This window comes from Motacilla alba, chromosome 4, assembly GCF_015832195.1.
Source record: "Motacilla alba alba isolate MOTALB_02 chromosome 4, Motacilla_alba_V1.0_pri, whole genome shotgun sequence".
NCBI classification, from domain to species: Eukaryota; Metazoa; Chordata; class Aves; order Passeriformes; family Motacillidae; genus Motacilla; species Motacilla alba.
The window spans coordinates 25,094,414-25,109,399 of NC_052019.1; the positions used below are offsets into that span (position 1 = coordinate 25,094,414).

The 14,986-nt window shown below is 39.2% G+C and overlaps 1 protein-coding gene across 2 annotated transcripts in view; it reads right to left on the bottom strand.

Moving 5' to 3' along the window:
* Positions 1–1,594: 1,594 nt before the first annotated feature.
* GABRA4 (gamma-aminobutyric acid type A receptor subunit alpha4) overlaps positions 1,595–14,986 on the bottom strand; it is a 47,190-nt gene continuing 33,798 nt past the window's right edge. For both annotated transcript variants that reach the window (XM_038135702.1, XM_038135703.1), the window contains one exon: positions 1,595–13,603. In XM_038135702.1, coding sequence (XP_037991630.1) covers positions 13,070–13,603 — 534 coding nt within the window. In that variant the 3' untranslated portion in view covers positions 1,595–13,069. The remainder of the gene's footprint in view (positions 13,604–14,986) is intronic.

The window sequence follows — 14,986 nt, forward strand, 5'->3', positions numbered from 1 at the left end:
ATATTTAATTGTGTCTTCTCCAGGGCCATTCCAAAAGAGCATCCAAATACAAATTTGAGAATACAAACTTGAGACTCAAGCCTGCAGAAAGGAAGGAGGGAAAAGGGCAGAAGGCAGTGGTAGGCAAAAAGCCAGAACCTGACTTCCACAACTGAGTCCCCCTCAGCTGTGCTCTTCTCTTAAGAGAAGTACTAAGTACAACATATAAAAGTAAATATATTTTAATGGGAATTGAGAACACCTATTCCCAGCTCAATATCAAATATTTCAAGGGCCCACAGTAAGGCCAGTCAGACAGGAAACACAGACTTAATTCCCTTAAACTCAGACTGAAAATATATAAAACAGAAGTCTCATGCTCCTAACCATCAGAAATAGCTCTATTGCTCTTAAGAAGCACTAATCACACCCAGTACACAAAGAGGTATTAAAAATTAATTTAGAAGGTGATTTTCACCAGCTCAGGTAAAGTTCCTGATAATTTTCAGCCTGCAGGCTGAATTTCTCTTATACTACCAGCAGCCATAGTTCTAAATTACTTAAAACCTGACCCCAGCATCCACTGAAACTCTTCTTAGATGCTAAGCAGGCCTTGTCTGTAACCTAACAGCAGAAATCCCCATCTAATCAATGCAAGTGACGTGAGTAAAATGTGAGATGTGGGGTAGGTAGTATCGTGCCACGTAGCATTAAGTGGCAGCAGCAGCATGTATGACTAATTTGTGCTACAGGCTTAAAAATGACAGCCACAGAAGCTAGGAGAAAGGGCTGTAGTCTTCCAAATCTATGATCTAGCTGTGGTTGTCAAACATAGCAGATTTCTTGGCATCAACATCTGTCCCTGAAGCAAGCAGCAATTACAGCACTTTGCAGCACTGCAAGCCATTCTGACAGCTTTCAGCTCAGCCTGCAAAGAGATTTGATGGTCCTGGCCACACTTAGAAAATAAATTAGGATTCCCCACTCCCTGCTTTGCATGGGCCACTACTCATACCAAAATGATTTCTCCATACATGACTCTATACACGTATTTGTTGCAACCTATAGTTCATTTTTGCTGAAACACAGTTTTTACAAGTCTCTGGCTTCTAATGTACAAAAGCTTTGCCTGGCTCAAGCAAAGAATAATAGAAAATCACTTTAGGTCACGTAAAGAAATAGAGCAGCTAATGAATGGTCTGTTGGCAGGGGAGGCAAGAAGGCAGAACTCTTAGATGACCTCACAGGAATAAAAAATAAATAAAGTAGATTATAAAGTGAGCATCGCTAATCTGTGTATTATTTGTTTCTGCTCCTGTGAGAGAGGCAAGGTAATTCATTTGGCTTTCAGCTTGTTGACATGGTGAGATACATCATGACAGTGATACATCAGTAGACTGGTCTGCCATCCTAATAATAATAATAAAGCAGATTAATATGCATCATATTGTTCATGAAACCCATCCCTTTATCTGTTCACATCTAAAACATCAGGTTGATGGAACCTTTTAGCTAGCATCAGTGTTGCAGCAATAATTTCAGGAGAATCCATATTAAAGAGGTTTACTCTATTCCTTCCTCTTTCTGCTTCAGGCCACAATTAGAAAGACAACTGTTTAAGAACTCTCACAATTGTATTTTATTTGACATCAGCAATACACTGGAGTATAATAGGAACAATTTTTTTGCACAATCTTTCTTGCAAGATGGATTTATTTTCCAAATACATAGATGTTCATAATACAGGAAGGTAACAGTTAAGCTGCACAATAGCAAAACAAGTTGACAGCTATCAAACCATCTTTTAAGTTTGTTAGTATAGTCAGGTGACCAGCATTGAACATATCATTCAAACAATTTAGTCAACCTCTGATTCTTCAAATCTTCCCAGCCACATTGTTCCGTACAACTAAAATGTGCACCAAGAATAGTGTAAAAGAATTCAGAAAAAGGCTTCCCTTGCTTTGTTTCCTTTCAGTTTTTCCCCATGTATGAGCCTATACAAAGGGATAAACATCAGAATTTGGAATGGCACAGGAACTCTTGCAACATGCACCTAGGTCAGCCACATATTGCAGAAGTAGTAAGTTATTGACAGAGAAGATAGGACTTTCCTACAGGGAGTGTTTAAAAAGCATTTTTACTATGCTTCCTTTAAGTGTATTTTCTGCATGCCACCACTTTTACAAGAAAAAAAAGAAAAAAAGTATTTCCAAAAGCTTCATATTTTTCACTGGGAGTCTTCCTAGCAATGTCTAAGCCTAAACCCAGAAGTTTTGGTTGCAATGGACAGGGCTTCTCAGGAAAAGAAAAGCTTACAGTAAAACAAAATATCAGTAAGTACCACTTTTTTTTTTAAACTTCTTTTCATTTTCAGCTTTAAATGACACAATATATATGACATACAGCAGCTGCTACACATCACATATACATTCCTTTTTCTTTTTTTTAGTTCCTCAGCTGGTACGCAGGTCTTAAATTTCAAATTAGCACAGAAGTTGGCACCTCCTAGTCTGCCCCTCAACTGTGAATTTGTGAGTAGAAAGAGTGAGAGAAAGGATGCCCTCCATCATTTGTTAGATGGGCTGATTTTAACAGCTCACTAAAGTGCCCCAGCAGTTTTGAGTATCAGGACTGGCAGAGTGCAAGGGTGGAAGGTAAAGGTGAGGAGAAAAAGGTACCCAGGGCAACTTCTAAGTGCCTTATTTACTTACTACCAGCAAGTCAGTACTGTGTCTGCAGATGGACTTGTAACATACTGTCTCTGCTCTGTATGCTTGCTAGTGATGCAGCACAGAGCACATGTGGGCTGGCAGTGCTAGCAGTCACCCAGAAAATTTAGAAACCTGAAAATTTTTGCCTGTTCTACAACTGACCCGTATCTCAAGCAGCCAAAGTTGGTTTATGCCACTGCACTAGCACTGGATCTTGAAGCCCACCCCTAAATCCTTACACACCATAGTTTAGGACTCTAGCCCACTCACACTGTGCCTTGCTGCTGGACTGCCAGGGTTTATCTGTCCCTGGCATGGGTGCACCCTCTCCCAGCACAGATTCTGCTGTCCACCTGGTGATGGAGATGTGATGCACAGAGAGCCTGTGGCCAAAGGGAAGGCATGGGAATCCCACCCCACCCCAGAAACTGCTGCTCCTCACCTCAGCCACACTGCAAGGGAGCTAAGTCAGGGACAGAACTTGAACAAACCAAAACAGTGCAAAAGTAGCAGAACATGCCAAAGAATGGGTTTAGATTGTTCATTTTGGAAGTTTAAAACAGGTAATGAGCAGCCCTTATACCTAATTCAACTCTTACATCTTACCTCAGCAAAATGCCTCAGGTGTTCTTATCCAGAACTGGGATACCTTGTCCTGCTGAATAGATTGCTCCAGCACTTACAAAAACATGCTCTGAACTCAGCAAGGCCAGCATTGCATGCTCTTCTAACTGGACTGATGTATTGAACCTAAGAATTCCTAGGTCTTCCACAGTTCACCCATGGCATAGCAGAGAAAAATCTTGGAAATGTACAGGGAGGCTGGTTAACTGCATACTTAGTAAGATCAACTGAGAATGTGAAGATCAAAGAATGCCTTTTTTCACTCACATATCTTTTCTTATCTGATTTCACTACTTTTATGCATATGGTAGCCAGAGAGGAAGTGAGATTTTAAAACCTCTCCACAGAATTTTCCCACCTTCTGTTTATATATTGTCTCCACATTCTCCAAAGAGAAAAAAAATACAATCCATGTATTTATGAAATGGCTACTGCATATCCCACAGCTAAGCCCCTGGTTTAGCTTAACAGAAAATCCACATACATTTCACCTTACCTTCCTAAGTGAAATTTCTACAAACAGAATTCACATTTTCAGTACAGAGAAAATATTTTTGTATATAAAATTGTTAAAGTTTTAACTAAATGTCCTCAAATTAGACATTTTATTTGAAAACAAAAGCTATCTTTGTGAGATAATCATAGACAGAAGTTTGCATAGAAGTGCTGCCTACCTTCCTGAAGTTTGCAATGGAGCTTATGATTTCCATGTCTGCAGGTGAGGAAGCCTCTTTTGAAAAAAGTTTAAAAAAATTAGAAGAATTCATCATGATTTTCCTCTTAATAATTATGCAACAAAATGAAGAAATGTGCATAATTATGCAACAAAATAGAGCATCAAAGAGAACCCCCTTTTCCCACTGTTTAAGTTACAGGAGTGATGGTGGGGACATAATAATTATACCTACAAAAAAGTCAGTGAGACAGTTCTGTCTCTGGAAAGGCCCACAGGCTGCTGGCAGGAGATTGTGTGTACTTACCTGGCAGCAGCACTAAGCATCTTCTGTTTCATTACCAGACCTGTACTGGTCGTTCCCACCACTCTCAATTTCAAAACATTTAGCAGATAGGCAAGGAGAAGACAAGACTGCAACGCACCTTGGTGCCCTTCTGGGACCTTCTGTGCTGTTGCAGTGCACGTGAGCAGTGCTGATCTGAAGGAAGTTTTCAGTCTGCCCTATTTTCTACTCCAAAAAAGCATTTTCCATCCCACCCCCACTACCCCAAAGACCCTGTTGCACTACAGGACAGCTCGGATGCACAGTAACATGAAGGCATTCCAGCTGGCAGCAGGAGCTCCCTCACATTTTTTCAGTCTTCTAGCCACAGCATCAGAGCCCTTAGGGGAGATTAACTGTGCTGATCCTCGTGCAGGATTTGCAGTTGGAGTTGAATTCCACATTGCACTCAGCTTGCTCCTACGCTGCCTGTTTGGAAAAGGGGTTTAGGGGCCATTTTTGCAAGTGGCTTAATCCAATATAAGCTCTGCTCAGCCTCTGAGAGAGGCAGTCACACTCTCCTTACCCTCTGTTTCTGACCACAGACTCCCATCTTCTCCCACATGAGCAGCACAACAGCTCTCCTGCACCCACCCACAGTGGGCTACACACACACAAACACACACACACACCTTTGCCTTTTGTGCATCCATGCTCTGCAAGTGCCAACTTGTGGATGTACATTTTCAGACACGGCAACTCTAAATGCAGGTGCAGCCCACATGCTGCAGCACTGACTGGATTATCAGAAATGCTCATCACCAAATAGCTCCCATCAATTCAGGTACAAGAATGAAGTCTTCAGATTTAGAAGGAAAGCATCATACTTTAAAAAAACTGGCGGTTACTGTAATGAAAGCTGTTTTCTTCACCCACATCCCCTCTGATAACTGAATTAAATCAGAGACAGGATTCTCTCTATTTAGCCTCTTAAACATAAAGCAAGTTAAATGCTAAACATTCCAAAGTGCTTCATTACTGAAAATTAAATGTATAGAGCCCCAGAAAGATTTTTTTTTAAATGTTACTGCTTACATTTTTGGTTGAGATATGTTCTAAAACAAAGGGAAACAGTAAAACTTAATAAAACTTATTCTTTTCCCCTTCCTGTTCTGTCTCCTAATTCTTCCTGGCTGACAAAAGAAAATACCATTTTTGCAAACAGCTTCAATGGAACACAAATGTTTATATTAGGACATTAGACACTTTTCTTTAATACTTTCTCATTATACTTATAATGAAGGAATAATTATTTCTAGCCTGTTTCCTGCCAGATGCAGTTCTAGTACCTCTAATAGGACATATCTTAAAATAACTGCTTGGTAGCAAGAAAATAAATTTTTCATCCATACTCAGGTTTTCCCTTCTCTCCTTTTCTCTCTCTTCAAATAACTTCATTGATCTTAGCTCTTTCAAAAATTCTGGCCTCTTTTTTTGTGGATTTTCTTTTTTTTTAGTTCATGATTTGTCATTGATATAATTCATAAAATCACCTTTGTGGAGCAAAAATGACCACAGGGGGCACAGGAGGTTTGAGAAAGCCTGAGAGAGCCTCTGTTTTAGTGACAGTGGAGGTAAGAGGAGAATCCTCAGACTGTGGTTTCACACCAGCATTAACCCAGCTCAAAGCATCAATCCAGGCTCCTCACACCCCTTTGTACCAGCACTGAGATGGGAGCCAGATCAGACAGGTCCCACTACTACTAATCAGCCAAAAGGAAACAAGACAAAATTGGGGGTTTAGCTAGACAAGTTATTTCAGCCTGCTTCCCCACAAGCACTGAAATTCTTCCCTACACACAAAGCAAGGCAATAAAGAAGAAGGTGAGAGTGCTACATTCAGCAGCAATATAGTTTTAGGGTGGAGTCTTAAAAAAAGCTTGCAAAAAGCCCATGGATTCTGCTTGTAGTCTCTCTGGTGCACACTGCTCCAGAGGATGGCAGAACATAAGCCAGCTCCAATTCAAAAGCCTCTTAGAATAAACATGCCCTGAGTCCTGCTTTGTCCAATGTGCTTCATCAGCCCTTTAAACATGAGTTGAGTATCCAAGATGAGGATTTTTCACAGGTGGATTATTTTCTACCACAAAAGCACTGCTGTCATCGTTTTGCAAAGGCATGTATCTATGAAAGAAATATTTTAATGTAATTGCTCAAGATGTCTGGTTATCTGGAACACCTCAAAACTCCACCACTCCTCTGGTGATAGAGAATGTTAACAAAAACATGTTAACAAATTAACAAAAAAATGAAATACATGTACATACAGAATCATCTACTTATGAAAAGTTCATTTGACAACCTGGCACATCCTAACAGAAAAGGAGATTTTCAAGCTTGCAAATGCAAAGTATACTATGACATTACTGTTAGTAATCTATCTCATTTCAAAATAACTTTGAAGAAATACTTGTAGACATTCTTTACTTCTGAGACCTCCATCCTCGTAGCAGTTTTACTTACCATGGAGACGAGCCACCAGCACAAGATGATGATGCAAGACAAAGCAGTACTCAGCTAACTTTTTCAATGTACTGAGCTCAGAAGTACAGCTGAGTGCTTCATACTGTCATCTGCTTCTTCTACCAAACTCCAGTTAAGTATTTTCCAAGGATGAAAACATATTCACAAACAGTGATCTCCTTTAGTGTTTCTTTATGTCATCAGATCATCCACGGATTGCTGTCAGTTAAGAGCAACCTGGATACAGCATTCACAAGAACACTAAGCAAATGTTGACACAACAGCAAGATGACCAGCAGGAAATAACCCAGATCTTCATGCTACTTGAAGATTAATTCAGTAATATCACACTCTTCCTCCAGATCTTTTTCTTGAAAACAGGTATATGAAAATAGTGATGAAAAAATACCTACCTCACATGGTGTTTTCCAGAATGAGTACCTTTCCAGAAAGGTACTCATTCAATTCAGAACCATTAGCAAGTGCATCTTGAGTTTGTCTCCTTAAAATTCAGGGAAATTATGTTATTTGAAGGAATATATGTATAAATGCACCCAGCCTGCCACAGCATTAGTATTTTTAAATGCTAAAACTACACTATTTTTTTTAAAAAACCATTCAAAAATTGATGGGAGTTTGGAGGGTTTTCTAAAAAAGGGAATCTCCAAGGCTTGTGTTTTGCCAGCATTATTTTTATTTTGAAAATGCCATCATGCTCTCAATTCCTCTTGCACAAGAAAATGAAAATAGAATTATGACCGAAAAATATAGTGAACTGTAATGGATATTAATTGGTTTTCCTTGAAATCCTTTCCAGTGGAATACTACAAAAAGCATGAGAAAGTCTAAGAGATACTTTTAGATGCATTCAGTTATGGACTAGAAGACAATGCTATTAAATTCTGAACTAAATACTTACCACATCTCTAACTCATGTGAAAACAAATTAGGTTTTGTAAATTCTACCAATTTTACAATAATGCATTTTTCATTCCCTCCTGTTAACACAGAATGTAATATTAGCAAAGAGAAATCTTTACAGGGTGCTCTGTACTTCGCACTACTCTCACTTGCCTGGGACGTGGCAAAAATTTACTTTCAGAGTCTGATTTACTCAGAACACACTGAAACTCTCACCACACTCACAATCTCCAAAATAGCTACATCTTGACTCTGAGGAGAGGCCGACAAATGAAGATTGTACAAATTAAAGCGTATCAGACTCCTTCAAAATGGCACATTTTTCCTTCCAGTAAACTTCCCATTTAAAGTGCACTTAAGTAAATGAAAAACACATATTGGTGTCAGTGGATACCAGTAGAGATTCTTTAAAAAAAGTAAACTCACCTTGGAAGCCCACAGTGAAAGAAATACAAGGTCTTGGAAAAAAAAATCTAAATAATTAAAAAAGATGCTACTGTCATTTAACTTCATTTTTTTCCTGGATTTTTTCCCCATTTTTTGTGGGGTGGGTGTCTGGTGGTTAATACTGACCCCCATAATGCTATTTTCCCCTAAGTTTTCACTGAGTATGAAATTTGTTTATACAGTTTTGTTCTACCACATATAAATAGAGCAGCAATAAAAGTTATGCTTTATTGCTTTGCTCCTGTCAGAGTACGAAGGGAAGCAACTTCTTTTCTCCCCACTTAGCAGTGACCTGCTGCAAACTTACTGCTGTATAGCCCTGAAGTTCTGTAAGGCTTCTACAACTTTGATCATCCTTGGCTTGATCGATATCATCAGCAGTTGTTATACTAAACCTGAGCTTCTCAACACTACAGCTGCTTTTTTCCTAATCTGTTTTTCAATACTAGGATTAAACAAAAACAAGGGTGAGTTTTTGTTAGCTGTCTGTATTGCAATTCATAACCAGTGCTAGCCACACAAACCCTTTCTATTTTAGTGAGGTCAAGCCCTATTGGCAAGTCCAAGGAAGACAAGGTACAACTCACCAAAATTTCTTTCTTCCTTAATCTTTTAAGTCAAGCAAAAGTTATAAGAAGTGTGCAAAGCCCATGATCTACTCTGCTATCCAAACAGAGCTCTTGGCAGCTCTTGGGATTTGTATGTATAGTGTGCTGCTACAGCACACTGAAAAAGGGTCTCCTAAGAAATCTGTAGTATCTATGGGAAAATGTCCCAGATGGCCAACGTGTGTCCCTTACAAAGCTTGTGTGTCATTTCCCCCATTCTGGCCTTCCCTACTCTTCTAACAGCACAAAGAATATGGGAAGGTAAGCTTTGGATAAATTGGATAACTAGATACTGCATACCCTGACGTTCTTCTCACATGGCATACGGACAATGAGCTACAGCATTAAGGGACACTGAGGCCAAATGACACACAGGAGGTACACAGTACAGTGGGAGATGAAATTCTGGGCATATAAAAAGCTGAGTTCATTCAATTTTTTGTAGAAATACTGGTTAATCCTATTAAATACATTTACTTGGTTTTCCCATTTCTTGATAAGGTCCATTCTGAATGATGAAGATGATGAGATGCCAAAGGCTACACTTGAACACCCTGTAATCAATAACTCTCAGCTCCTCTTAACAGGAGAGCTCTAATCACATTCCTTATTAAACTATTTACCTCTTTCATTCAATTATCATCCAGTTTACTTGCCTGATGAAAGGGTAATGTAGAGTGGATAACTAAACAGTTTAAAGTCTTTTTTCCCCTTCAAAGACACATGGGAGAAGAAATGCACTACCAACATCCATTTGATGGAGACAAGTCCTTTTAAATAGGAGGAAAAACAGATTCCAGTACTGATGGTGAGCTCCAAGAGTTCAGATCACCTTGAAGGGCTAGAGTCTAAGTTGGCCACCTTTCTCATCTTCATTATTTTTCACAGCTGCAGTGAAACCTGTTAATAGTGGGCTCACAATTGACTACAAACCACACTTCAGTTCCTGTGAAGGTAATCTTCCTGAACCAAGTTTTTAACTGTTTTTCTCAAGTGGCTGCAATAGTGGTCAGGGCTGCATCACTGCAATCTGTGGGAGTTTTGCTGCTGGTAACGATGTCTCTGAGGAAATATCAGTGGAGAACTATCTCTGTTTCCTTGTAAAGATTTTTGTCTTTCTCTCCTGTTTCCATTCCTGTTGATAGATGTGAACTTATCTGAAGTGTTTGGTTAGTTTTAAACCACTATGATACTGTCAAAAAAAAGATTGTTCAACAAAGCCAATAGAGAAAAAGAACAAAAACCTAAAAATATAGCTCCTGTAGAGTTCATCTCAATGAACATCATATCTAATAAGCTATTTGGTCACTGAAATGACACCTGCAATGTTCTCCCTTAGGATTTTAGTTAGCAGTTTTGGGCTGCTATATTTAGCATATTCCTCCTTTTGTGCTTTCAAGTTATGGTATCACTGAGTATATTGCAGGCTCTTTTTTGTTTTACTGTTTCTGATCATCCAGGGAGATTAAAAATAATGAAGAGCAACTGTTAACAATAAATTCCTATTTACATTGTCCACATGTAATTTGGAAAGGTAATTATGGCAATTTCTTCATATGCTGCAACATAAAAATGTAGTACAGTTCAATAAATTAGTTCTAGACTCATAATGATTTTTTTAATGTACTTCATTTTGAATTTAGGCATGGAAATGTTGGAAGGTACTTCAGAAATATACTGGATATTTAAAGTAGGTAACTTTTTCTGTGTATCATTAAAAATTTCTCCCAAAATGGAAGCATAGAAATAAATATCTGTAATTTATTCTTTTTGCAGTCCTTTTTCTTCCTTTTAAGTCTTTAAACAGAAACTGCAAGTGAATTGAAGCAGCACATTTAGATCAATCTTAGCTTGAACTAGTGTTGATCCCAGTGAACAATGCACTGGAAAAAGCTGATTATAAAATCAGTATACAGGGATGGGTGGAAAGAACAGACAACTGTTTCTAATGAATTGTTTAAAGTTCTGCCTGTGAGAGAACATCCTTGGTTTTCATCACAGAGGAAAGCAAAGAGTTATTTCATTAACTTCTGATACAAATACTAGGTTCTCCACACAGCAGGTCGCCGTTCTTCATGCTAGAAGTATTTTATCATTTGCACAATTATAATCAATAATTGCCAGAGGTTTAGCTTTGTTTATTCTGGTTTAACCAAATAAATAATCCCTTGCATACCATCTTCTACTCTAACAATTTGTAACAATGTGACCTAATTAGAGAGGAAACAGCTACAGCAACTAGCAGTACATCCAAAGATACAAACTACTGCGGTTAGACATCTTGCACAGGTGCTCCATTCCCACTTCTGTGATACGCCACACAATGTTTTTCTAATGAGCGCTGTACTCTCAACCATCTTCCAGATATAAAAGATGAAAAAGGAAAGAACCATACCTGGCCTTTTGAGAGCATCCCTTAAGTAAAAGAAAGACTAAGGCAACTGATTATATCGCTCCATTATAATAAAGTTATGTAAGACATTACCACTGCATTCTACCATCTACTGTTCATTATTACACATGAAAGAACCATCTGAGATCCATACTACACACTGCAGTATCTCTTGCCAGGTATCTCCCAGGTCCCACAAGTTAAAGGTCAGATTCTCAGCCATGAGCTGGCTAAAAGGCTTGGAGAGACAGAGGCACAGTCATAGTTTCGCCATTATAGGGTCTTTTTACCCTGACTCTTGTCCCAGCACAGTCAAGGGCAGTCTTGTGCATCTGGTTTGCTGCCAGCAGCTTGTGGTCTCCATAAATCCCTTGATCATTCTCTGGACACAGAACCACTGAACACTCACCTGATCTGCCCTGCAGCATAAGACTTTGACAATAGGCTACCAATCTCCTATTCAGTCAGCTGAAGCTAAGGATTAGTCCAGACCCTTTAAAGGCACAGCCAGATCATAGCTGAGGATTTGGCATTTGATTCCCACTTGTCACCTGCACAGAAACGCTAACCATTTGCCAAGCCAGACAGTTCTGTACAAACATTTCTTTTATTTATTGGCAATTTGTTTTCTACCTGTTCTAGTGAAAATAACATTTATGATCAGGATTTCTATCAGGTTTAACTATTCTAATCTTTAATAATATTGCCTGCTTGCATACTTCAATTTGGTAAGGAAAGCACCTATCTATGCCACAGTTTAAAGTAAACAAATAGATCGTAAATTAACATTTTTAGCCTGGGATCCACCCAGAAAGTTTACTTTCTTATTTATATCACAGCAGTCCGTCTCAAAAAGGGTGTCTTTCATTTACTCAGTGACATGCCACACTCATCTATGCACAGGAAATAGGGCTTTTTTGCTTAATTTTGAAGCCACTTCTAAAACTGTATTGAAAATTTAACTTGACACAAACATTACATAAGGAGTTTGGGGAATGGAATACGTGTTTAAAGGATGGTGGAAAAAAAACAAACAAAAAAAAGCAAACCAATACCCAAACCTCAAAGCACCCAAAGAAAAAGCAAAGAATTTAAATGAAAAGTTGAACATTGTGGTCTGGTCCTCATCTACTACAATTGATGTAATTTAGGAATAAATCCACTCAAGCTGGTCAGCAAGGTCAAAGAAGAATTGCCCACTTAAGATCACCTTACCATAAAAGAAAATCCAATTTTGAGAATTACATCAGATTTCAGATTTTACAAGGTTCATTCATTCTTAGTTTGGTGTGAGAATTTCCCAGGTTACAATGCAAAATAATGCTTAGTAAAAATATATGGAGCTCTACAACTCCTTTGCATAACTTTCCTGGAGTTGCACTCTCCCAGGCTGGACTCTCTTCCCTTTTGCCGCTATTGATTTTCTTCCCCCCATTCTGTCAATTTTAATCTAGCAGGGAAAGTCCTTTTCTAGCCAGCACTGTCAAAATATACAGGACATAGACCTCACACTCAGAAAATGCAATGCTGTGTCCAGACAGCAGTGCTGGGTGCCTCAGGCATTTGTAGCAGCCAACATGCATAATCCTAGCAGTCAGATGTGTTCCACTGCACAGCTGTGCACCTCTGCCTCTGATTTTTTTCAGGTGCATGTTCCTCCCAAATGCAAGTTCTGTGCAGCCAGAGTAGTTTGTCTCAAGCAAGTGCTGGTTCATTGCTGGCTGAAGGGAGGAAGACTCATTACTGTTACCCATTACTCTGTTAAGAGTTACCTAATTATCCCCAAAAACTCCAGCCTTTAGAATGGGAAAGTACCACACAGCTTTTATAAATAAGAATTACTGACCTTTTTAAATAGTTTCAAAAGAAGAAACTCTGCATCAAATGTGAGTATAATTTAGGAACTACTACATAGCAGCAAAACTACATTAGACTTTCCGATTTTTCCATGGTATCCTTGGATAGATACACCACCCAGTAGACCATGTTAAATGCTCCAAAGGTAACAGGAAATAAAATGCGTGCATATTTGTCTATCTTACTCGTGCCAGAGTGGGAGGCAGGGGGAGGAGGTGGTATGACAGCAGATGGCTTTGCAGATGCTCCTAATGTATTAGGTGTGGTGGTCTGAATCTGCTCCAGTCTAGATCCAAGCAAGTGCTGAATGGAAGGGGATCCAGCTGTGGCATGCTGGGATACAAATCCAGTTAAAATTGGGGTAGAAGGAGGAGCTGGAGGGGTAGCTCTTGCAGAAGATAATGTCTCCGATGCGTTGATTCGTGTGAAAGGGTTGGGACTCGATGCAGAAAGGGAGTGGGGTGTAATGTCAGAAGACCCCTGAGCTACAGAGGGAGGCTGGACGGAGCTGTGCCTTGTGTCAATTCGGCTCCCACCATCAGCTTCAGACTGTACTGTGGCATTCGTTCTTTTCCTCACATTTGAATTGGCATCTGTACTCTGCAAAGTAACAAAAAAATACTTGTCATTCTTGAAATAAACACTCAAACAAAAGCAATGGAAACTATAATCAAGCATTATCCGAGTAATACTCACAAATATAATTCATAGATCCTGAAGAACAAAGATACCAGAAAATGATTAAAATAGATTTAATAGCATATAAAGTGACAAACAAGAGTTCCTTTTACCTGTGGCTGGAATACCAGAGTGAAGACATCCAAATACATCACACTCCATGTGGTGCAGTACCTATACAAACTGAATACCATGAAGCTAAGGATTCTCATGTTAGAGTCACAGCTTTTTCCAGGCTCAAGCTCCAAACAAGATTCTCCAATGTCTGCCTATTTTCTGATGATATAAAAACATTCTAAATGCAACTTACCAGCCATGAAGGTTTGTTTATTCTATATATGTCCAGAAAAATAACTACCATATACTAGGAACTCTAGTCTTCTACAGAAGAGACTGTTAAAATGCAAGTATTCAGCAAGTCAAGTTGCCACATTGCTGTTCTTTCAGAAATAAAGCCAGTGCTTTTTCACATCAACCACAGGCAATAAATTCACCAGGCACAACTGGACCAGGGAATAAATTAGTCTCTCATCAACTACTCCTCTCCATTCATTAAGTAAGAGAAGTGGTGAATTCTCCATCACTTGGTGTCTTCAGGCAAGTCTGGATGTCTTTCTGAAAGATATTCTTCAACCAAATAGTACTTATTAGGCTGCATGAGAAACTGAAATCCAGATAAGGAAGTACAGGAATAGGAAATCCATCAAAGTTTAACATTCTACTGACTTTTGGGAGTAGGACTTGGCTTCTGCCTTTCTTCTCTGCACTTAAGAGGAAGACTAATATCTCCTGAACTTCCTTCTGGAAAGGTATCTAAAGAATTCTGACCTTCAGCGCTGCACCTAAATATGATGTAAAACATATAATGCCTTAGATATAATATGTGAATATCTTCTAATCAGGAAACTAACTGCTTTCCAGAAGACAAAGACTTGAGGACAGATAGGTTACACAGGTCTAAATACAGACAGGATGAAACAACCACTTGTTATATATAAAAATCCCATGTTTTATGCCTCTCTGATGATAGCATTCCCAAGCATTGCCTTGCACCATATCGACTGTGCCTTTGGCTCCCCTTCCTTCCAGCCTTCCCAGAGAACCCTGCCAAAGGTCACAGCAGAAATCAAAGGGAGAGAAAGCAGGCAGCAATGTCTTTCCTCCTTCATCCAACAGCAGTTCTCTCCAGCCAAGTGACAGAGCAGTAACAGAGAGTAGGTTAGGTGTTATTCTAGGTACTAGCAGTACCTTGAGTAGTGACAAGAGTGACACTGTGTCTGTCTGCTACACCAGTTGTGCTTCACT